General features: G+C 35.6%; 1 protein-coding gene across 4 annotated transcripts in view; it reads right to left on the bottom strand.

The window, feature by feature from the left end:
- The window catches only part of KCNK2 (potassium two pore domain channel subfamily K member 2), a 266,217-nt gene that overhangs the window by 161,231 nt on the left and 78,738 nt on the right, over positions 1-26,248 (bottom strand). The window contains exon 1 of one of the 4 annotated variants that reach the window (XM_031937371.1): positions 240-757. The exons of the other annotated variants lie outside the window; for them this stretch is intronic. Coding sequence (XP_031793231.1) covers position 240 — 1 coding nt within the window. The 5' untranslated portion in view covers positions 241-757. Of the gene's footprint in view, positions 1-239; positions 758-26,248 lie in introns of those variants that run through there. 4 annotated transcript variants of the gene reach the window in all.

Genomic DNA, 26,248 nt, shown 5'->3' with positions numbered 1-26,248 from the left:
GGGTGACCGTCCTTTGGGATGAAGTGGCCCCAGGGAGACCAGAGGGATGATGCCTGGGAACAAGGGATTTACCTCCTGCACTGGAGCCGGCTGTCTCCTGCGAGGCACTGGAAAGCATGAGGCATGCATGCAGGTTTCAAAACCCTGGGAGGGGGTTGAATTAAGGGGGGGGGACAGACTGGAAGGGGGGGGGGCCTCGAAGCTTTAAGAAGAAAAAAAAATCACGCCGAGGTACTCACTTCTTATTCACAGACTGGCTGCGCGCTCCGAGTTTCAGGGGCAGGCATTTTCCCAGTCTTTGTTTTACTAGGGGGGGAGGCAGGAGCAAGCGGGGGAGGGGGAAATAGTCGTGAAGGAAAGGTGGGGGGAAGGGGGCGGGGGGGGGGAAGGAACTAGTGACTGGCTAGCCGCAAAGAGGACTAAGAGAGAAGTTGGGTCCTCCTGCCCCTAACCCACTTCCAAGGTCCCCTAGGCCCAGGGGGAGCAAGGTGCTGCTCCGGAGCTCTCTCGCTGCAGCTGTCACCGGGTGGTGAGCGAGAGGGTGCTGGAGTAAGGCTGCTGCTGGTGCTGCCACCGCCACAGCCCTGGGGGCTCCCAGGCTCTCCCTCGCCTCTTCACTCTGTCACTGGGCGCCTTTGTGTCAATCGGTCCTGTCTGCGCGTCTGTCCGCCCCTCAGTCTTTGTGTGAGAATCTCGCTCAGTCCCTTTTTTCATGTCTTTGTGTATCTCCTCTCTCCCAAGTCGCCCCCCCCACCCCCAGTGCGTGAGCGCGTGTGTATGAGCGTGTGTGTGTGTGTGTGTGTGTGTGTGTGTGAGACACACAGTCACGGTGTGGCTGCCTTCTCCTTTCCCCACCTCTGCCTGTCTCCCTTCCTCTCCCTTCTCTGCTTTTCTTCCTCCCTTTCTCGCCCTCCACCGCCGCACCACAGCCAGTCTCCTTTCCTTCCTTTCAATCTTCCCTCCTACTTGTCTCCTCCTTCCTCCCTGCCTTTGCTCTTCGCTTGTCAGTCCTCCCCCAATTCCCGACAAGCTCCATTCTGCCACTTTCTTCTGCCTGGGCTTAGTCTCTGATTTTTGCCCCTTTCCCAAGCTGGAAATAGAACTCCGTTGTGCTCAATTGGCTTCTCTCTTCCCCTCTGTGCCCTGGTCCCCGACCTTGCCACCATTTTCTCTAAAACCAGGTGATACACACTATTCTCAGGTATATGGTACTCTAGCTTCCGTGTTTCACCCAACCCTGAACCTCATCCCTGAAATCCATGCACTGGTCCCTCAGAGCTGAAGAAGGGAGGTAGGATGTCTTGAGTCCTTAAAACGTTCTTCCTTCTCTCTCTGGGATTTTTTGCTCTGAGCTTGGCATTTTGCTCTTACTATGAATCCTAAGGCTAAGTATGAGGAAAAGAAACCCCAGTAGCTGGGTTTCCTCTTTCTTACTTGGTACAGATGTGAGAAGGTCCATCTGTCCACTCCCCTGCCAAGCCATCCATGCCAACAACCATTAATTCCTCTTCCTTTACTCCCCTAGAGAACTCTGACCAACCCTTGCTCAGATAGAATGGGGGAGGGTGGGAACCGGGGAGGATGAGTTGGGGCAGGAGAAAGTAGATGTGTCAGAGACAGAAACACAATGAAGGGATGCTGAAGGATGAAAGAGGAAAAAGAATGATCTTCTAAGGAAACTATTAGTTGCCAAGAGTTCATGAAGGTACACAGTGTACTGCTCAGTGGGGGCAGAAGAGTAGCAGAAGTCTGATGAATGAGATCAGTCCCCTCCACCACTCTAAAGTCCTGACTTTGGCTGGTCCTTTATCTATCCTCATAGGAATCATTTTCCAGGATACTCTAAACTTGTGGCCATAGCCTGCCTAACATTACAGTTGGGAGCATAAGAGAAGAGAGTGTTTAGATTAGAAACTCCTGTGCTAACAGACAAATCATTTTGCAGTTCACAAGTGATTTAACAAGAATAGAACCAGAGCTCCCAGAGTAATTATTTTCCCTTTCAGGACTGCAGCATGAATTGCCTGCTGTGTTTCACCCTCCCATCCCACCAAATACACCAAATAACTGCATTGTCATGGCAAAAAGAAATGCATGTCCTGTGATAAGTATACCTTCATAGTGAAACACAGAGACTATATGAACCCAAGTGATTCCTAGTACCCAAGAGAGGTTGTGTTTAATGAGGCTAAGAAATTAGGTAGCTATATATATATATATATATATATATATATATATATATATATATGTATATAAAACATTCAGAGCAGTTTCTGGATCCCTCCCCTCCAGCTCCTTGTCTTTGTAAGTAAATTATACTTTCATCACTCTTGTGATGCATCTTCCAATTCCATATCCTTTTCTTTTATTCATTGAAAACCTCAACTTACTAATAATCATCATTCCAAGTTTCCCTTCAGGTTTCTGAAGATTGGATGTATTCCTAGTAGTGGAATTAAGACATTCTGGAGACTATTTTTATACTCTTTTAACATTGTTTCAGGTTAAATAACCCCTGTTCCTCTCATACTTTTCCTTCATTCTCCTCTTTTCCCAACTCATTGAGTTTATTTTTTCCTCTTCTCTAAATTCGATAAAAATCAACTACATCTTACTCAATTTGTGGACGTCCAAGTCAGACTAAGGACTGACTAATGCTAAATATGATGGGAAGTTACTTCACAGTTCCTTCATACCATAGTCCCAATAAAATGTTTCCTTTTAACTAGTGGTTCACCACAAGATTGAAATATCAGTTCCTTTTGAAAACTGTCAGTCTTTTCTCATCTCTATGTATAGCAAACAAACTGCATCAATTTCATCCTTACATCACTCCATGGATTGACCTTTCCTTTCTGAATGTAGGAGTAATATTTAAGAACAAATGTGCTTTGCAAATAAATTTTTTAAAATCATACCCATGAGAACTTTTCATAAAAGAATCACAACAAATCTATCTATGGACCTACCTTTCTTTTCTTGTATACACAAGTTTATGGGACCAATAAACTATTTCTTATATGGCTATCATCCATTCTTATCAGCACCATCCCTCAATCCTCCTACCTATGAGTACCTACTTTTAAATATTCAGAGACAATATAGGGTACAATATAGGGGGCAGTGTCATCTTGAATCACATATCCTCAGTCACTCAATGTTTGAAGCAAAAAAAAAAAAAAAGGAAGTAGGCTGGTTTGTATATCATTTCATTTGGGGAAAGCAGAAAATGGGATGGTTTATCCTGTTTACATTTATGCCAACATTATTGGGAAAATAGAAAATCCCATAAGACTATTTTATGAAGGATCATTTCTTTTACTAATTTCCTTCAGACCTATCCTGGCTTCCTTTTTTCTAGGAACATTGACTAATTTGCATAGAATTTAGAACAGGGAATTTAGAAACATCACATACTAAATAAAATTTCAGTTGAAGAAATACCACAATGTTGTTTCCCAATTTTTACTTAGCTCAAGCAGCAGCTCTAAATACCCTGAACTCAGTTTAACATTTATTTTCCTATACAACCTTGGCCTATTCAAAGTGACATGATAAAAATGAGTATGTCATTGGAATGATTCTTCGAAACCCTGATTATACCAGTAACCTAGTTGGAGACAGTTGTTTGTGTTTGCTCAGGGCCATCAGTAACAGGCAACTTCACCACTTATTTCTTAACCAAGATTCTTGTTTAGTTAACCTAGCTAATGCTGAATTCTGAAGTCAATTTCCCTACTACAGAATAAAGACTAGGGAGTCTTTATTCATAGGAAATATAGCTAAAAGTTTTAGTTGACCAAAAACACAATTTAAGCCACTCATAAGATATAGTGGTCCTCTAAAGCAATCTAATTTTTCAGTGATCTTTGATTTATTTCATCAGCATAAGTATTCACTCCCCCTCAAGGATCTAGTAGCTTATGTTTGAGAATTACTGTGGCCAAAATGTTGTTTACTTTGCATCGACCAGGTGATATCTTCTCTGAACTTAGATAAACTAGACTTCAAATAAAAGACACACAGTCAAGCAGAGGCCTGTTCTTGATAGAAACTGTTTGACAGAAACTGATAAAATTTAAGTTCCACCAGTATAACTTTTAAAAGCCAGTTAGATGGTGAAATGGATAAAGTTCTCAACTTGAAATAATAAAGACCTATGTTCAAATCCAGCATCAGATGCTAGTTGTGTGATCCTGGGTAAATAATTTAATTAACTATTACTTCAGTATTTGGAGGGATACTGTTTCTATGACAAATGATTTAACAGGAATAGAACCAGAGCTCCCAGAGTAATTATTTTCCCTTTCAGGACTGCAACATGAATTGCCTGCTGTGTTCCACCATCCCATCCCACCAAATACACCAAATAACTGCATTGTCATGGCAAGAAGAAATGCATGTCCTGTGATAAGTATATCTTCATAGTGAAACCCAAAGACTATATGAACCCAAGTGATTCCTAGTACCCAAGAGAGGTTGTGTTTAATAAGGCTAAGAAATTAGGTAGCTATATATATATATATATATATATATATATATATATATAACATTCAGAGCAGTTTCTGGATCCCTCCCCTCCAGCTCCTTGTCTTTGTAAGTAAATTATACTTTCATCACTCTTGTGATGCCTCTTCCAATTCCATATCCTTTTCTTTTATTCATTGAAAACCTCAACTTACTAATAATCATCATTCCAAGTTTCCCTTCAGGTTTCTAAATGTTAAATCATACAGCTTTATTCTGTATGACTTCTGAAGCAGAGTGGCATAACAGAGTATGGAACAGTGATTTAGAGACAGAGGACCGGGATTTGAATCCCAGTTGTAGTCCTTAGTACCTGTGAGATGTAGTGAAAGTCACACATGCACTATGATATTCAGTTTTTTTCATCTTTAGAATAATAAAATTGCAAAATGATGAAAAAATAATTTTAAGGTGGCTTATTAGCCTAAACCTGTGGTTTTATGGTCCTAGTGTAAAAAGTATTTGGGTCAAGAATATGAGGTCATAAAGTTGAATCCTGACCTCTACTAAATGCTGGCTGAATCATTCTATTTTTATGAATCTCAGTTTCTTCATCTGTAAAATGGTGATAATCAAATCTGGACTACCAGCTCACAGGGTTGTGAGAATCAAAATTATGATGTGCTTAAAACACCTTGCAAAGAAAGATATAAAAGTTAGCTATTATTAATTATTTCATAGTGAAACCCAGAGACCATATGAACCCAAGTAAGATATAAAAATTAGCTAGACCATATGAACCCAAGTAATTGCTTCAGAGATAATATTTGAATATAAGGAGAATCTTCCTAATAATTCCAGGTACAGGTCCAAGAATGTATGACAGCTAGATGGTGCTGTGGACAGAGATCCTGACTTAAAGTCAAAAAGACTCATCTTCATGAATTCAAATCTGGCCTCATACACTTCTATAATTATGTGATTCTGAATAATTCACTTAACCTTTTTTGCCTCAGTTTCTGTAATCTGTAAAATGAAATGAAAGAAATGACAAACCACTCAAATATTTGTTTCAAGAAAATCACAATGGGATCGCAAAGAGTGAGGCACAACCAAAATAACCAAGCAACAACAAATAAGTATTCATTGAGCTCCCTTTTATAGAAATGAGCCTCTCCTCATGTGGAATGTTCAAGAATGGTCTGAATGATTATATGTAAGGCATTGATGTAGATGTTAAGGAGACTCCAAAGAAAGATAATATATAGTATATAACTAGGAAACAAGTGAGTAAATAAGATGCTCACAGATATCAAAGTAGGGTTTGAAAATTAATAGGAGAGAAAATGCTATGTGATTTCAATGGGAAGAATGCCTTCTAGTTGAAATGATCAGGAAAGGTTTTATGAAGAAAGTAGACTTTAAGGAGGGTCTTTGGATTGGATTTTGATTGATGACAATGCTATGTGTCAAGAAGACATAGGATATCAGCAATATATTGTGCTCCATTAAATTTGAGATGGGCCTTGATGACCATTAAGTCCCTTTCTAATATAAAGATGTTAGGTTACATGGTCACTAACTGGTAGCAATGATATATAAACATTCACTCTCACTTCCAATTCAGCTCTTCATTCTTATGCCCAAAGTCATCCAAATGCACATGTCTTTATGATTCAAAAGTGCCAAAGAAGACAAGTAGACAGCGAAGGAAATAAAATAAAGGACATGTTTTAGCTAGAACAAAGCCAGAAGATCCCGGGTTCCCATCCAGCTTAAGTTACTTATTGTGGGACTCTGACCAAGCCACTTTCTTAACCTCTGTCTATCTAAGTTTCCTCATCCTTAAAAATTCAAGATAATAATAGTATCTGTTTTCCAGGGTGATCATATTAAATGAGATAAGTCCTTTGTGAACCTTGATATAAGTACTAGCTATTAGTAGTAGTAATGATAACAGTTGCATCCAATTAACATTTACTAAAGACCTACTTAACACAACAGTAGAGACAGCATGCTATAGTAGATAGAGGACTTCTCTTAGCATTAAGAAGGCCTATATTCGAATCCTGATTCAGATATATATTGACTTATTATATGAGTCAAGGATAATCATTTAACATCACTTTTTCCAAGAAATTTTCTTGCCAGTTGTCAGATTGAGTGAGTTTTGACACCAGGAATTTTCTACAATGATAAAATCATATGTTCAGACAAATAATAATAGTAATAATAAATCTCTTTCTTCCATGTCTAACCTCCAAAAAAGAATCAGAAACTGAGCTTGGAATGAAACATTTTCATTCATTCAACAAATCTTTAATGCCTCCTTTGCACAAAACACTCTGGTAGGCACTAGAGACAACACAATAGACAAAGTTTAGATAGTAGATCCTATTCTTAAGGTCTAGATCAATCAGTGGATATAGTGTCAGGTCTGGAATCAGGAAAACTTATCTTTGTGAGTTCAAGTCTGATTTACTAGCTGTGTGTAATCCTGCTTCAGTTTCCTCATCTATAAAATTAGCTGGAGAAGGAAATGGCAAACCACATCAGCGTCTTTACCCCCCCTCAAAAAAGAAAGAAACGGGGTCACAAAGAATAGAATACAACTGAAATGACTGAACAATAAAAATCCTTAAGTATTTTATTACATTCCAGCTGGAGAGATATGACAAGAGCTATACATAAATAAATACAATATTAATTAGAATAGGATAAAGGAGTAAGATTTTATAGGGCCTTTAATTCTGATAAGGATCAGATTTTATGAGGTAATACTCCGATGTAGAATCTACTCAGAAAAACTACTATAACTATTTTGTTTCCAGAATAATATTTCCACTCCAGGATTTTCCAGCTTCTTTCTAAATCAGTATAATAAACTGCTATCCTTAGGAAATGAACAATAAGCTATCAGTCTACACTTTATTATCTAACATTTTCTACCTGTGACAATCACAGGTAAATTCCCCATGACATTTATTGCCTCCCTAAAATGAATTCATTGGATGCATTTTCAATTTCTCAAGGCCAGGCAAATAAATGCCATCAAACTGAAGCTCTTCATTAGTAGCACAGAATCTGGTGGTTTGTACTGCATTTTGAATTTTAGGAAATCTAATTTTCTGCAGTCAATCCTATTCTTGCCTTCCAACCATTTGCAGCATTTTGAAAGCACCTAAAAGATCACTAAGTAGTAGCTTGCAGGCACTGTGTCTTTGTGAAGAGTAGGTCAAGCTAACTTAATGCTTGCTTTCTAGGACAAAGTAAAGGGTCAAATATACAGCAAGAAAACAAGAAGAAAGTCTCCTTAAATATAAGAGAAAAAAATCTCAAGTATAAGGATAGTTGTAACATAGAATGCAGGATAAAAATGGATAATCAAGGTTGGAAAATCTTTAAAAATTGATTTCTTTTTAAATTAAATTATTTACATGTGTATATATATTATAATTTAGATATCTATATATTCAGAATTCAATCACAGAAATCTTTAAGGTGATTTACAGCTTTGTTATTTTATAATTAAATGAGTACCCATTTGAGCTAAATTGCCAAGAAGCTTCTCCTGATTAAACTCCCAGTTAGGTGATAAAATGCTGGGTTTTAGAGTCAAAAAGACCCATCTCCCTGAGATCAAATCCACCTCAAACATTTAGTAGCTGTGTAATGCTGAGCAAGTTATTTAGCCCTCTTGCCTCAGTAAAATGAGATAAAGAAGGAAATGGCAAACCACTCCAGAATCAGACATCACTGAAAAATAACTGAACAACAAATTTGCTCAAAGGAATCATGTGGACCAGAATATTTATTTCATATTATTTCTAAAGGCAAAGTTAGAGTCAATAGACACAAATTAACAGAAACTCAGATTTCAACGTAAAAATAAGGAACAACTTTTCAACAATGAGAACTAGAAAACTAATCACAAGAGTTCAGTGCAGGAACTTGCTATGTAATGAATGTTTTAACAATAGAAGTGGGCAAGAAGGGACTGGTAAAGAGGTTCTGTAGAAGAGATTTCTGCTTTGAGTCTAATATTGGATTAGATGGTTTCTAAGACCCCTTCCAAAACTAAAGAATCTATGATTCTACTCAATCAGTACTATATCATTTTCATTTGTTACATTTTATCATAATTATTGCCATTTTATATCATGAGTCTTTTGCCTTTCCCACTATATAAACTTTTTAAAGCCTGGAAAGCAGTTTCCTGGTTTTGTTTTGTTTTTTAATTCCATTGTTTCTTCGTGATTTCTAGTTTTGCTTATGTATTCTTTGTTTGTTTGTTTATTCTTCATTGGGATCACTCTTACCCTTAGCCACAGATATAAGGTAGAGCAAAGACAGTTGGATCCTAATTACCTGTACATAGTATTAGCCACTTTTTATAAATTGCTTCAAGAAATAAAAGACCATGGGAGCATTTATTAATTTCATATCCACAGTTGCAGCCAAAGAATACATTATCAGAGTGTTGGAAAGCCAACAGCAAAAGTATCCAGTGGCAAAGCCAAAGAGCAAGTCAAATAACCAAAAAAAGAGTCAATATTTATAAATATCAGTACATAGAAAATGACTGAGCTTGCAAATATTGGGATAATTCTTTAAAAATTCACAGTGAATTGAGAGCCTCTGACTTTGTGAGAGTATGTCCTCTATAGGCAGCTAATTCATAAATGAGTATTAACTATCATTGACTTCTAGTATTCTGTCCCAGTATTTGTGACACAGAGCAAGTGCTTCAAATACCCTCAAGCAGAGTTATAACTTGATATGATACCTGATGAAACAGAAATGCACTTTCAAACCTATGTTTAAGATAAATTTAATTGGTTAAAGTATTTATGGATAGATGTCCTGTAATACCATTAAATAGTGGAATGGAGACAGAGAGGTCGTTACAATCCACCATGAGCAAAGACTCAGGTGAGGATTCCTTAAAGTTTCTGTTGTGGAAGAGGTCATTCATGAGGAGTTGGAAAAGGAGCAGCATGAAGTTTTGTCAAAAAGTAGCTCACCTTAATATATCTACCAAGGGAAGGAGAGGAGGAAATAGCCTTATAATATATAATATATAAAATTTCATATTTTAACACATTACTGTTGTTAAACTCAGTTTGTTCCACACTGAATAAGGAATGTGAGTGCTGTCATTACCTTCTAAATTTTGGTGCCATCAGGCAAAAGCCCAGTGACCCCATTATAAGTTACATATTTTCCAGACTTTTTCCAGTCTTTTTTTACCAGAAGAAAATTGAAGCTTTATGATTTCCTTATGCACAAGAATGATAACACCATCACTGAGACATACTTCTAGGATGAGCTTGCTTTATTATGTTAAAATATTCTCACTCATCTCTTCATGTTATCAACCACAGAGAGTTGGCAGATTCTCTATGGCCATGAAACAGAGGGTAGTTACTGATACTCAACAAATAGGCATTAATTCAAATTGAATGCTATGGATGTGGATTGAAGTATTCAACTTGGAAATTGTTTTTGAGTTGTTCTGAGTGTCAATATCATCACTAGCATTTCTGGCCTTTCCCAATCATGCATTCAAAATGTGGTCCATCTCCTGTGCCGGTACCGCAAACCCCACCATCAGATAATGTACATGATGAAATAATAACTGAGGTCAAAATATTTGTCTCCAGGATTGTCACCAATCCACACAAGCTGCCTCTTCAATCCAAAGAAATACAAGACACATAAACATCATGCTAGACCTGCCATAGCCAATTATGCAAATTTATTTATGGAATTTTAAAGCACCCACCAGGAAAACATTTGTGCCCAGAATAGGAACTACAGTATTACATAAAACCATGCAATTAAAATTTGAGGGGAAGAAACAAAATAAGCAAAGTCAAAAATCTACCCCCCAAGTACATTGAAAATCAACTTCAACTAGCAAAAAGTCTAGGGCATTATAAAGACCTTACTGATCTGACCCAGAGAAGCAAAACATTTGAAAGAGATCTATCTGGTACTAGCTCCTCTGTAGCCTTCCCTTCTCCTATAGAGGCAACTTATTCCACTTGTTCCACTCTCCTAAAGTAAAAACTTTCTTAGAGTACAGATTGTAAGCAAACAAACCTGAAATTTAAGATCAACACCCTTAATGTAATGAAGCCTCCATTACTCCAAATCTATGTTTCCCTCTGGTTATCTCCTTTTTTCTTCATTACTGAAATCAAGTGTTTGTTTTTCCACCCAGAAAATTTTATGAAATGTTGTTCCCTTCATGGGAATTCAGAAACGCTAGGGTCCTAGAATGGCAAAGTTGGAAAGGAATTCGGAGGGTTTCCAGTTCAAGTGTTTCCCAAATTATTAATTGTCTTTATAATATATCCCCAATATGTGAGCATTGAAGTTCTGCTTCAGGTGATTCAGTTCTGCCATTGTTCAAGGCAACCCATTCTATCAACGAGCAGCTCTGCATATAAAAGTTTGGGGTCCATTTCTTTCTATTTATTTCTTACGTCTAGATTGCTCTATCTTCTTGTAAATTCCATTCTTTGGCTTTAGTTATTGAACCAAGAGGAACAAGATTAATTTCTTTTCTATATAACAACGCTTTACATTTTTGAAAATGGCTCTAAAGTAAATACCTATGATTGCTTCAGTCTAAGGCATTCTGAGTTACTTTTCTGTATTTATACCAGTTGCTTAAATTTCCTTCTTAAAAAATGGTGCCTAGAACTTAATTCAGTACTTCAAATGTGTTCTGACCAGGGTATTATGCTACCACAAGTAACTACCACCTCCATGATTTTGTTTATTATATTTCAACTATTATGGTACCAAGATCGCAGCAATTTTGCCAGCCCAAATACACTGATCACTGATATTAAGTTAACATTCCTAGGTTATTTTTATGTGGGTTCAATACTCCAATTCCTGTGTCTGTATCTTTGATCAAATGAGAAATTTCTAAAGTATTTAGTATAGTGCCTCACATGTAAAGGCATTTACTAAATACTTATTCTCTTCCCCTTGAATGCCATTCAATAGCTATTCCACATACCTGAAATAATGTTTTCCCCCCAAATCATTCCCATTTATACATTGCCCCAACTTCTTTCAACACTCAACTCAAAATCTATTTTCTTCAAGAAGACTTTGCTGTTCTCCCTATTCCTCATTTCATTCCCTTCCTTATGAGACTACCTCCTCTCTATTTTAGATCTATTGGGGCAGCTAGGTGGTACAGTGAATAGAGCACCAACCCTGAAGTCAGGAGCACCTGAGTTCAAATCTGGTCTCAGACACTTAACACTTCCTAGCTGCTGTGACCCTGGGCAAGTCACTTAACCCCAGTTGCCTCAGGAGGAAAAAGTATTTTGGATCTATTATTATTGACACACTATCTCCCTAGTACAAATGTGAGTTCCTTAAGGGCAGGGACCATTTAGTAAGTCAAGTAAACAAGAATTCATAAAAATGTCTACTGTGTGCCAGACAATAAAAAAAAATACAACTGTCTCCCCCCAAAAATAGTCAACTGCTCTTAAAAAGCTTATAGTCTAGTGAAGAAAACATTTAGGCATCGTTTGCCTTTCTGCAGATCCTTAGCATAGTATCTGGTACATCATAAGTGATAAATATTTAACTGACAGAGTGAATTGATCCTGTGCATCACTGCAACAAATGTTACTTCGTCTAGAGACTCCACTTTGAAATTCAGAGCTGGGTATTCACCTGGTGGGTTATTACATATAATGCTGTGCCATGGTTCAAGTTATTGACAAAATATGGTGAATTAAAACAATGTCAAAGACAGATCTCCAAGACATTCTCCTACTCCATCTCTATTTCATGCCTTTTCAATGGCTGCCTCCTCCCCAAGCCCCCATGTCTGGAAAGTTCTCAATTTTCTGCTTCCTGGCTTTTCTGAATTTCTTTAAGATTCTGTTCAAGACACTAGCTAAGAAATAGAGTGATAGATCAGTGGAAGAAGTTATATAAACAATAATAAATAAATAAATAAAAGATAATCTAGTATTTGATAAACCTCAAAACTATAGCTTCTGGAATAAGAACTCTCTGTTTCACAAAAATTGCTGGGAAAACTGGAAAATAATATGTCAGAAACTTGGCATAAACCTACATCTCTTACCCCATACCAAAATAAAGTCAAAATGGGTACATGATTTAGGTGTTAAGGGAGATACTATAAGGAAATTAGGAGAGCAAGAGATAGTTTACCTATCATATCTTGAATAAAGAAGGAATTTATGTCCTAAGACCAACTAGAACATGAAAAATGGACAACTTTGATTACATTAAATTAAAAGGATTTTGCCTAAACAAAACCAACATAGCCAAGATTAGGAGGGAAGCACAAATCTGGGGAGACAGAGGATAGAATTGTTATAGCCAGTGTTTCTATTACAGATCTCATTTCCAAAATATATAAAGAACTGTGTCATATTTATAAGAATAGACATCATCTCCCAATTGATAAATGATCAAAGGACATGAACAGACAATTTTCATTTGACAAAAATTCAATTGACATCTATCATAATATAAAAAAATACTCTAAATCACTATTGATTAGAGATATGCAAATTAAAACAACTACCTCATAACTCTCAGATTGGCTAAGATGACAGAAAAAATGATAAGTGTTGGAGGGGATGTGGGAAAACTAGGACACTAATGCATTGTTGGTGGAGTTATGAACTGATCTAACCATTCTGGAGAATAATTTTGAACTATGCCCATAATGCTATAAAACTGTGCATATCCTTTGATCTATCAGTGTCACTACCCTCAATTTTCTGCTTCCTGAGTTTTCTGAATCCCTTTAAGATTCTGTTCAAGATACTGACTAAGAAATTGAGTGGTACATTAGTGGAATAGGTTAACTAGACATGACACAATAATCAATGGTTGTGATCTAGTATTTGATAAACCTCAAAACTCCAGCTTCTGGAATAAGAACTCACTGTTTCACATAAGTTTCTGGGAAAACTACAAAATATGTCTACTGAGTTCGTCCCAAGGAAATCATAAAGAAGAAAAAGGACCCACATTTGCAAAAATTTTTGTAGCAGCTATTTTTGTGGTGGCAAAGAATTAGAAAATGAGTAAATGCCCATCATTTAGGGAATGGCTAAATAAGTTATGGTATATAAAAGTAATGGAATATTATTTTTCTATAAAAATGATGAACAAGCTGATTTTAGAAAAGCCTGGAAAGACTTACATGAATTGATGCTAAGCAAAACAAGCAGAACCAGTAATACATTATACACAGTAATAGCAAGATTATGTGATGATCAACTATGATAGACTTGGTTCTTCTGTGTGGTTCAGTAATCCAAGGCAACCCCAATAAACTTTGGATGGAAAATACCATCTGCATCCAGAAAGAGAACTATAAAGACTAAATGTAAATCAACACATGCTATGTTCACTTTTTTTTTTCATTTTTCTTCTGTTTTTTTTTTCTTTTGTGGTTTTTCCCTTTTGTTCTAATTTTTTCCTCTCAACATGATTCATAAGGAAATATGTTTTAAAGATGAATGTACATGCATAAAAAAATTTTGTTCAAATCCCTTCTTTTGTAAGAAGCCTTTCTTGATCTCCCTGCTCACTGCTCACCGCTAGTATTTTACTTATAATGTTACTTCAATTTATACTGTATATATTGTGTCTATAGATAATTGTTTGTATGTTCTCTCCTAATTATAAATTGAATTCCTTGAAAAGGGGACTCTTTCTGCCTTTTTTTGTTGTTGTTATTTAAGCATATGGAAATAATATAGAAGGAAAACTGAAGAGATCCAGTGTGAACTGGATGAAGGGTCAGAAAAGGAGACTGGGGAATGATCAGATGGTCAGGAGAGTCAGAAGAAAGAAGAAAGAAAAAGAAGGAGGAGAAGGAGAGAGAGGAAGAGGAAGAGGGAAAGGAAAAGGAGGAAGAGAAGGAGAAAGAAGAGGAGGAGAAGGAAAAGGGAGAGAAGGAGGGAGGATGTAGAAAGGGAAAGGAAAAGAGGGAAAAGAAAGAAGGAGAGAGAGAAGAGAGAGAGACAGAGAGAGAGACAGAGAGAGAGAGAGAGAGAGAGAGAGAGAGAGAGAGAGAGAGAGAGGAAAAGGTAGAAAGAGAGAATATATATCAAGGAAAGAAGATTGATTGACAGTGTCAAAAGCTACAAAAAAGGTTGAGAAGGTTGAGGATTGAGAAAAGACCATTAGTTTCAAAATTAAGAGATCACTGCTAATTTTTGAAAGAGCAGTTTCAGTTGAATGGTAAAGTCAGAAGATAACCTGTGGAGAGTTTTTTAAAGGAGGTTAAAAAAGCAATTGCAGGTAATCTTCTCAAGAAGTTTAGACCCCAAAAAATCAGGAGAAAGATATAAGATTATCATTGACAGGGATAGATGGATCAAGGAAGAGGGATTTTTGTTTTGTTTGGGTTTTTTGTTTTAAGGATAGTAGAAACTTGGGTATATTGGTAGGTAGTAGCAAATTAGCTGTTAGACAAAGAAGGAGCGAAGATTAGTGAGAAAATGGGGAAATAAAGGAGACAACCTATTGGAGAAGAGGGAATGAAACAGAATCATTTTAGTAAATGGGGTTTTGTCTTAGTAAGAAGAGTTATCTCTTCTTATGAAACGGATGAAAGAGGAAATAGTGGTAGAATATAGTAGTGAGCAATATTAGATGATTAAGACAAAATAAGAGGTAGATCTCAGTGAATTTTTATTTAAAGAAATATAAGGCAAATATATTTTGATGAGAGGCAAAAAGGAGGGAAACTCTAGGAAGTTTGAGGAGGAATGAAAAGGTTTGGAACAGCCATTGTGGTGAGTGAGATTATTTGTCATTTAGGGTGATACAAAGCTTTGGCTTGCCACAGTGAGGACCCAATTGAGATTTTATAATAAAAATTTCTAGTAGATTTAATCAGCATGGCTTGATGACTTTCTTCAAATTTTATTAAGCATATGTATAGGAGTGATGGCAACAGATGGTGAAAGTAATTCGGACCTGTGGGTTGGTAGGGCAAAGTATTTTAGAGAATATGAGAGCAAAGGAATCAAAGCAAGAGCATTTTAGAGTAGAAATAATTCTTTAAGGGGTCAAGATGAGGAACAATAGCCAGTATAAGAATGATGACCTGGGAAAGACCTGAGAAGTAGAGGATTTGAAATTACAGTAATGATATAAAATAGTCTGTGTGGTTATAAAGCATAGAACAATTAAATGACCATAGATTGTGACAATTTAAAAGAAGATTGATAGAAAATAATCACCAGAATCTTGTGATAAATATGGATTGTATTAACCTCAAAGGAAGAGAAATTACTTAATTAGGATGATAAAGGGAACCTAGAAATGGAAATGGGGAACAAGTTATATTCCAACTCTTTCATCACAATCTATATAACCTTGAGAAAGGCACTGTGTCTTAGGTCCCTCATCTATAAAATGAAGATGCTGAACTTGAGGGCCTCCCTAAAACTGAATCTATGCCTACTTAACTCAAACAAATAAATATTTACTCTCTCCTTGATGTTTCTCTGCTCCTGTTATATCCTGTTTATCTCCAATATACTTTTAAAAAAAACTCTTTTATGATCCTCTTTAGCATTTATTGCATACTTCAATTCACAATGGGCCTTAAATTTCTTGCTACTATTCACAATGTGTATATAGAATATTGTTTACAATAATGCAATGAGAAGACATTCAGTGAGCTTCTACTGTATGGCATTTAAACCTATGAATCACACCTAGAAGAGCCAGTAGAGCTGGTAACCTGAGCCAATGAATGTGAACAAAAGAATAATAGTAATGATGATAATGATAGCTCACAATTCTATAATAATTTATAATGCAACAAAGTGTTTTTCTCAGAACAACCCTGTGAGATAGCTCATAAAAATATTGTTTTCTCTATTTAACAGGTGAGGAAACTAAGGCTAAAGAGATGATTTTGCCAATATCACAGAGCTATTAAGCAATAAAACAGTTCTTGAACTCAAGTGTTTTGAGTACACTTAGGATTTCTCCTACTCCTTGAGATCATGGTACATCAATCTGTTCTACAAAAAAAAATTGGAAAAGTGAAGACATTGTCTAGATGTATCTAGACAATCTAGATCTAGAGGATATGTTGGGTAAAAAGAAATATTAGCATTTTTAAGCAAGAAAAGAAAAACTGTCCTCCATTTTCAAAAGTAGGAAAAGTGGAGAAAATTGAAGATAACCACAAGTCAAAAAATGAGAGAAATACTATATTCCATAAAGTCTATGTGGAGAAAGCTTTGAAATGGGAAAAGACTTGAAGCAGGGATATCAACCAACAGATTATAACATTAATACCACATGATGTGAAAAAGGCCTGTAAAGAGATAGTGCAGTGTGAGATAGTCAAAGGAGACATATATAAAAGATGCTACAGAGATAGAAATGATAACTTGACAATTAATTTCATATGGGGCCATTCTCCAATTGAAAAATGGTCAAAGGATATGAACAGACAATTCTCAGATGAAGAAATTGAAACTATTTCTAGTCATATGAAAAGATGCTCCAAGTCATTATTAATCAGAGAAATGCAAATTAAGACAACTCTAAGATACCACTACACACCTGTCAGATTGGCTAAGATGACAGGAAAAAATAATGATGATTGTTGGAGGGGATGTGGGAAAACTGGGACATCGATGCATTGTTGGTGGAGTTGTGAACGAATCCAACCATTCTGGAGAGTAGTTTGGAACTATGCTCAAAAAGTTATCAAACTGTGCATACCCTTTGATCCAACAGTGTTACTACTGGGATTATATCCCAAAGAGATTATAAAGAAGGGAAAGGGACCTGTATGTGCACGAATGTTTGTGGCAGCCCTTTTTGTAGTGGCTAGAAACTGGAAACTGAGTGGATGCCCATCAGTTGGAGAATGGCTGAATAAATTGTGGTATATGAATATTATGGAATATTATTGTTCTGTAAGAAATGACCAACAGGATGATTTCAGAAAGGCCTGGAGAGACTTACACGAACTGATGCTGAGTGAAATGAGCAGGACCAGGAGATCATTATATACTTCAACAACAATACTATATGATGACCAGTTCTGATGGACCTGGCCATCCTCAGCAACGAGATCAACCAAATCATTTCCAATGGAGCAGTAATGAACTGAACCAGCTATGCCCAGAGAAAGAACTCTGGAAGATGACTAAAAACCATTACATTGAATTCCCAATCCCTATATTTATGCCCACATGCATTTTTGATTTCCTTCACAAGCTAATTGTACAATATTTCAGAGTCTGATTCTTTTTGTACAGCAAAATAACAGTTTGGTCATGTATACTTATTGTGTATCTAATTTATATTTTAATGTACTTAACATCTACTGGTCATCCTGCCATCTGGGGGAGGGGGGGGGTAAGAGGTGAAAAATTGGAACAAGAGGTTTGGCAATTGTTAATGCTGTAAAGTTACCCATGCATATATCCTGTAAATAAAAGGCTATTAAATAAAAAAAATTTTCATATGGGAGGTGAGATTAAAGAGTTGAGGATGATAACCAAGTTGAAAGACTTGATGTCTGAGAGAATGATGGTAACCTCAACAGTAATAGAAAAGTGAAATGGGAGAGGTTTTGGAGAAGACAATGAGTTCAGTCTTAGACATGTTGAGTTTAAGGTGTCTACAGGATATCCAGTTCAAGATTCCTAACAGGAAACTGGATGTGAGAGGTTAGAGGTAGAGATGCATAAAGGATTGATAAATAGATCTGAAAGTCATCAGTATAGATATTCATCGGAATAAATAGTGCAGAGAAATAATATTGAGATAAAAGAAAAACAAGTAAAGGAAAGAGACTTGGAGGCCACCAAGATTAGTGGATATTACTTAATTTCAGATTCAGTAAAAAACAATGAAAAGGCTCAATCACACAGGTGGGGAGAGAACCAAGAGAGTGGAATGTCATAAAAATCTAAAGACATCCTAGTACTCATGAGAACTGAATTTTCTATCCTTGTAGAATCATAATAGTAACCACTTATATTTACTTAGTTCTTTAAAGGTTACAAAGTGCTTTATTTAAACAACTCTGTGGTCAGTGAAATATCATCACCCTCATTTTGGAGGTGAAGAAATTGACATTTAAAAGAATACAAAGTATTATATATAACATACAGAACAAATTAAGAAAGTGGCATAGTGTTTAGTAAATCCACACATATTTTGGACTAAGAATTTACTATTAAAAATTTCTTGGGAAACTGGAAAGCTATTTAGAAAAAAAATAAGTTTAAATTAATTTTCCCACCATATACCAAGGAAAACTCTAAAAACATATATGACAAATTGAAAAAAGTTGCATCATTAAACAAATTAGAGGAACAAGGAAGAAAATATTTTTGTAGCTATGAGTAAGGGAAGAGTTCATGACTAAACAACAGAGAATATCATTGAAGATAAAATGGACAGTTTTTATTACATAGAATAAAAAAAGATTCTGCACAAATAAAACCAATGCAGCTAAAATCGGAAGGGAACTAGAGAAGTAAGAAAAAAATTTTACAAGTTTCTCTGATAAAAATTTCACATCCAAGATATATAAGAAAATGATTCAAATATAAAAGAAACATCTCCAATAGATAAATAAAATAGTCAAAGCATATGAACAGGAACTTGTTAAAATAAGAAACCTAAATGATTAACAACAATATGAAATAAATGTACCAAATCATTAATGATTAAAGAAACAAAAAATTAAATAATTCTGGGGTCCCACCTGAAAATCTTCAGATTGAAAAAATGACAAGCCAAATGTCTTAGATATATGAAGAAATCACTTATAAGTACTTATGCACTGATAGTTATGAATGAAAATATAAAAGAAAAACAGACATTGCCCTTAAGGAGTTTGCATTTTAATAGAGAAAAACAAAACACAAATAGAAATCTGGAAAAGAGAGAAGAGTACACAAAGTTTCTAGATGCCTAACTTCTAGGCAAGATAAAGTGAAAGCTCGTCCATCAGAGCCTTTTGACTAGAATTAGGCCCCACAACTGTAGAGCAGAGTGGATAGGTTAATAATCATATGGAGATGACTAGAAAATGATAAGCCCGGGGTAACCCAACAAATAAATGTCCTAAAAAGGGTCATCCTGAATCAGAACTATTCCCATTTTACCATAATTTTTTCGAATTTGAAACGAACTCAAGAGGTCATCTATTCTAGTCCCTCCTTTCTGTATATAAAAAAACAAAATCCTAAGAGATTAAATGACTTGACTAAAATCAGACAGATGGTAAGGGATGGAGAGGTGATTCAAACCCAAGTCATCAGACACTGTGTCCTGTGCCCAGTATACTACAACTCCACAGCTGTCATTACCATGGTATGTGGAGATGTGCATGTGAACTCTAAGATGAAGTTTCCCATGATTTCTACCTCCAAACACCAGATGTTTCTCTTTTAGGGGAAAATTAGATCCAGAAAAATAATTCTCTTTTACTAGTTTCTCTGTTTTTTGAAGGATTAAATTATAAAGTCAATCAAGAGATTATTGCCTGGTGTCTTCTGCAGAGAGAAGAAACAGGAAGGAGGAGAGATAGGAAAGAAGAGGATGGAGCTAAGAAAAGAGATAAGTGCAGGAGATATGTCCCCTTCAGGGAAGGAGGGAGAAAAACATTCAGAGAGAGAAGGGGAGAAAAGAAAAGAGGAAGAAAGAGAATAAAGAGAGGAGAGAGGCAGTGCAAATGTGCAGGTAATTCTATCCTCTGTCATTATTATATTGTAACTCTATGACAGGTTTGTGATATATTCTTGAAATGCTTATCTGACCTCTCTGTCCAGATGCTCTGTATGTTGTTCAATAACTATACAAATTTCTTTTCTACTTCTGTTGACCACCATGCTTCTTCCCCTTACTCTTAGTTCTTGGCTTTCTTTACAAGACTATGTCTTGTTTAATCTGCAGAGTTATTCTACTCCACCCTTGTTTCATCTAACCTTTTTCTTTGAAATAATTAAAGGTAAATTTGGAGTATTCCCATTCCTCTTATAATTTTCACTTCACTGAGTAGTTCCCCCTTGTAGATTAATATCAAGTCCAGTAAAAGCAATTTCTCTTTTGTCTCTGTCTTCTAAAAGATGAAATTAGCAAATAAAGAATTTTTCAGTTAAAAACTAAAGAAGGTTCAAGTGCAAGTAACAATATATTTTTCTGAGTTGGGAGTCTGAGAAAGTTTAGTCCTTTGATTTCTGATGCAATAGAAATTTCTATTATAGAAAATGCATCCAACAGTGTTGTTGTTGTTGTTGTTGTTGTTGTTGTTGTTGTTGTTCAGTCATTTCAGTCATGTCCTACCTTTTGTAACTCTATTTGGAGTTTCACCCCACTTTAACGGTGGGCTTTGAACTCAGGCCTTCCTAACTTCAAGATCCTCTACCTTTCCATCTTATACCTAATGATCAAATAACTGAATCTGTTTAAAACATATACATTAAATCTTAGAAATATCATAAAGATGAATTTGAATTGAAAAATGGAATATCAAGGGAAAAATTCCCAAAACCATGAAGAATAATATTTGTAATATAGGAAATATATAAGAAAATATAGGAAATTTATATAGGAAATATAGGAAAATAGTAGTTGAGAAGATCAGTAATTCACAAAAGAAAATAAATAACAAAAAACAATGAAACAGCACCTTGGATATCAGTAAATAAATGTTCAGAGTAATTAAAAGGTGAACTAGATGCAAAGAGACAAAATTAATCTCAAAAATATAATTATAATTTGGCGGAATTAGATTCATGACATAGTTACAGAAAGGTATGCTTTATTTAGAAGTAACAGAATATCTATAGGAACTGTGGTATAGCATTATACCAAATTCCTTACACTGAGGAAATCCAGGGGAAAAAAACAAATTGGAGAGAATTGGAGTTTAAAAAAAACCCAAAACTGACATTATTGTAGAGACACCCTCCCCCTGGATTAAAGAAAATAGATGAGAAATTTGAAGAACAGTTCACAAACTGGAACAAAGTTTGAAATGTATTAATAATAGGGGATTTCAACTTTCCAGACATTTTTTGGGTTGTCCTTATTCCCTGTCAAAAGAAATTGTCATATTTTCACTTTGAAGGAAACTATTTTTGATAATTGCATTTTGATAAAATTTTGATTTGCTCCAATGATAATTTAATTTTTCAAAGCTTGAATGAGGTACAAGTAAACTAAACTGTATTCTAAGCAACAAGAAGTGATGGGGTGTTGGGATATAAATGATGAGAACTTTGAAGAAAACATTGACTATTCTACCTTAAAATTGATGATCTAAAAGGAGGGGAAAAGTAGATATAGTCAAACGTATCCAAGATCTTGAGAGAGAGGCCAAAGCATTAGATAGGAAGGATTTGTTTAAAAGGGATGGAAAACACAAAAATGGACTCTTGAAGATAAAAAAAACCATTTCATTTAGAAGAAAATATAGGTACTTTCTTCCTATTATTTTATTAATTAATTAGATTAATATGGATGCAGAGGAGACTCATCAGCTAACTCAAAATCTTAAAACAAGAACAATAAAAAGAATCTTTTTTTGTTTAGCTCTGTTCTTAACAAAAGCATCATCACTATTCTAGGGATACATTTTTAAATTATCACATGATCATATACTTAGACCTTACAGGAACCTTAGAGGACTTCTAATCTAAACACTTAATTGAACAGATGAGAGAAAGATGGCCTAAAAAATGTTAAATAACTTGCACACTCACAAAGGTTAACAGGAAGCAAAATTAGCTGCCATCTGATATATGATAATAGATGAAAGAGAGGAGACAAAACTTCTTAATCCATTACTTATTTTTGCTTTATCTTTCAATAATAGTTTTAATACTATTATAAATATAGTGAAGTATAAAATGATGATGGTGAAACATAAATTTAAAACCTAAGACAAACTCAATGACATGACAGTCCCTAATTTTCCATCAATGAGCACAACATTCTAGGACACTGAAAGCAGTCATTACAATTGATTTTTCAAAGACTGTGGAAAACAGGAGAGCTGCCACAAAATTGAAGGAGATCACATATCTAATTTTTAAAATAATTAAGAACGTGGATTATACTTCTGTAAGCCAACAAGCTTGCCTGAATCCTGGAAAATTTTTAGAATTTATAATTAAAGAAATAAGTTGTAAGCATTTAGAAATGGAAGGTGAAGAAACATAAGAAAGAAGCTTAGTTTCATCAAGAACAATTCACACCAATATATATTAATGGCTTTCATTCATTCCTTTATTTATTCATTTAAGAAGTTATTAAACTTACATCCAGCCATTCTGGAGAGCAAATTGGAGCTCTGCTCAAAAAGTTATCATACTGTGCATACCCTTTGATCCAGCAGTGTTACTACTGGGTTTATACCCCAAAGAGATACATACTAAAGAAGGGAAAGGGACCTGTATGTGCCAAAATATTTGTGGCAGCCCTGTTTGTAGTGGCTAGAAACTGGCAAATGAATGGATGCCCATCAATTGGAGAATGGCTGAATAAACTGTGGTATATGAATATTATGGAATATTATTGTTCTGTAAGAAATGACCAGCAGGATGAATACAGAGATGCTTGGAGAGACTTACATGAACTGATGCTGAGTGAAATGAGCAGAACCAGGAGATCATTATACACTTCAACAACAATACTGTATGAGGATGTATTCTGATGGAAGTAGATTTCTTCGACAAAGAGATCTAACTCAGATTCAATTGATCAATGATGGAAAGAAGCAGCTACACCCAAAGAAAGAACACTGGGAAAGATTGTAAACTGTTTGCATTTTTGTTTTCCTCCGGCGGTTATTTTTACCTTCTGAATCCAATTCTTCCTGTGCAATAGGAGAACTGTTCAGTTCTGCACACATATATTGTATCTAGAATATACGGTGACATATTTAACATGTATAAGACTGCTTGCCATGTAAAGGAGGGGGTGGAGGGAGGGAAAGGAAAAATCAGAACAGAAGTGAGTGCAAGGGATAATGTTGTAAAAAATTACCCAGGCATGGGTTCTGTCAATAAAAAGTTATAATTATGAAAAAAAAGAAATAATTAAATTGCTAGATCAAGGAATGCTTTAGAAATAGTGCAATAACTTATCTGGATTCATGTCCCAAACTTCCAGTACTGAGAGGAAGGAAACAAACATTTATTAAACACCTACTATGTGTTAGGCACTGTGATAAGCACTTTACAAATATTATCTCACTTAATCCTCACAACAACCCTAGAAGATAGGTACTATTATTAATCTTATTTTACACAGGAGGAAAGAGAGGCAGACAGAGGTTAAGTGACATACCTGAGTCACACATCTAGTAACTATCTGAGTAACTATCCAGATTTCAACACAGGTTATTGGCAAAGTATCCACTGTGCCATTTAATTTCCTCTAAAGAGTTCATAGTGTATAAACCATTTTGTTTAAATATACAAAATTTCATCAAATTCTTCAGTGATTACATTACATAATTGGTGTGGGGATATGACCCACTCCCCTTTCACATGATAGTACTATATTACAGTAAAACACAAAGTCTCATATGATGCCTTTGAGGACAAAAACTGAGAGATATGTGCTAAAAGGTTGTACAGTTAGGTATATTGCTAGTTGGATGAATGACCATCTTCCAAAAGTCATCATTTAAAGACTGATATCAACCTGGAAGAAGGTATCTACTAGTGTGCTTCTAGGATCTCTCCTTGACTTTTTGTCAATTTTAGCATTTTTTATCAATGACTTGGATAAGACCTAGATAGTATATTTCTTTAAAAGTCAGATCCATGTACCACTACACACCTGTCAGATTGGCTAAGATGACAGGAAAAAATAATGATGAGTGTTGGAGGGGATGCAGGAAAACTGGGACATTGATGCATTGTTGGTGGAGTTGTGAACGAATCCAACCATTCTGGAGAGTAGTTTGGAACTATGCTCAAAAAGTTATCTAACTATGCATACCCTTTGATCCAGCAGTGTTACTACTGGGCTTATATCCCAAAGAGATACTAAAGAAGGGAAAGGGACCTGTATGTGCATGAATGTTTGTGGCAGTCCTCTTTGTAGTGGCTAGAAACTGGAAACTGAATGGATGCCCATCAGTTGGAGAATGGCTGAATAAATTGTAGTATATGAATATTATGGAATATTATTGTTCTGTAAGAAGTGACCAACAGGATGATTTCAGAAAGGCCTGGAGAGACTTACACGAACTGATGCTGAGTGAAATGAGCAGGACCAGGAGATCATTATATACTTCAACAATAATACTATATGATGACCAGTTCTGATGGATCAGGCCATCCTCAGCAACGAGATCAACCAAATCATTTCCAATGGAGCAGTAATGAACTGAACCAGCTACGCCCAGAGAAAGAACTCTGGGTGATGACTAAAAACCATTACATTGAACTCCCAATCCCTATATTTATGCCCACCTGCATTTTTTATTTCCTTCACAAGATAATTGTACAATATTTCAGAGTCTGATTCTTTTTGTACAGCAAAATAACGGTTTGGTCATGTATACTTATTGTGTATCTAATTTATATTTTAATATATTTAACATCTACTGGTCATCCTGCGATCTGGGGGAGGGGGGAGGGGTAAGAGGTGAAAAATTGGAACAAGAAGTTTGGCAATTGTTAATGCTGTAAAGTTACCCATGCATATAACCTGTAAATAAAAGGCTATTAAATAAAAAAAAGTCAGATCCATGAAACAGGAAGAAAAATTAATATTTTGAATAATAGGATCTCCAAAAAGTTTTAATAGCACAGAATCTACTAAGCCGGTATTTAGTAGTGAAATTTAAAATCCTATGCTTGAGTTTGAAATTTTATTTTCATAATGAAAGGACAGACTGACAAAACTATAATTCAAATGAAAAAAATCTTTGAGTTTAGTGGCATATAATCTCAGAATTAATAACACTGTGACATGGCAAACAAAAAGCTGAGTATGATCCCAGGCTACATTGAGAGACATCATCTTTTTGAATATGGGAGGCAGTATTCCTGCTATACCCTGTCATGATCAGGTCACATCTGAAGAATTGTTTTTAGCTGAGTGGCATATTTTAGGAAAGATATTGACAAGAGGTTAGCAATCAGAATGGTACGGAAAAAGCAACCTATGGTATATAAGGATCAGTTGAAGGAATGGAAAATGTTTAGCCTGGCAGAGGGGGCAATATAATCTCTTGTCTTCAGTTATTTGAGATGCTGACAAGTGAAAGAAAAATTAGAGTTGTCTGCTTGGCTCCATTGGATAAAACAATATAGAACAGAAAGAAATTGAAGGATTTTTTTTTCTAAATGATTAGAAATGTTCAAAAATGGGATGGACTTCCTTTGAAATTAGTGAGTTCCCTTTGCAGGAGGTTTTTCAATTGAGAATGGATTAGTAGTTTTCAGGAATATTGTAGATGAGATTTTTGGTCAGATATGATTTGTATTACAGAGTTTATAAGATGCTTTCCAACTCCTGTGTTCTGTGAGTCTATGAACTTTTAGCAAAGACCTACAGCAGTTGTTCAGATACCACACACACACACACACACACACACATACATGCACACACACACACACACACAGCACAACCATATCCTGCTTTTCTTTTTTAAAATTTGTTTATGGAAATCTTTTAGCAACCCACATATAACTTTGAGTGGTATAAACTACCTATTTTTCCCCTTTTTCACATCTAT

This window comes from Sarcophilus harrisii, chromosome 4 (genome assembly GCF_902635505.1).
Source record: "Sarcophilus harrisii chromosome 4, mSarHar1.11, whole genome shotgun sequence".
In the NCBI taxonomy this organism is placed as follows: Eukaryota; Metazoa; Chordata; class Mammalia; order Dasyuromorphia; family Dasyuridae; genus Sarcophilus; species Sarcophilus harrisii.
Note: the sequence above shows the minus strand (reverse complement) of the source record. Positions and strands in the feature narration are given on the sequence as shown.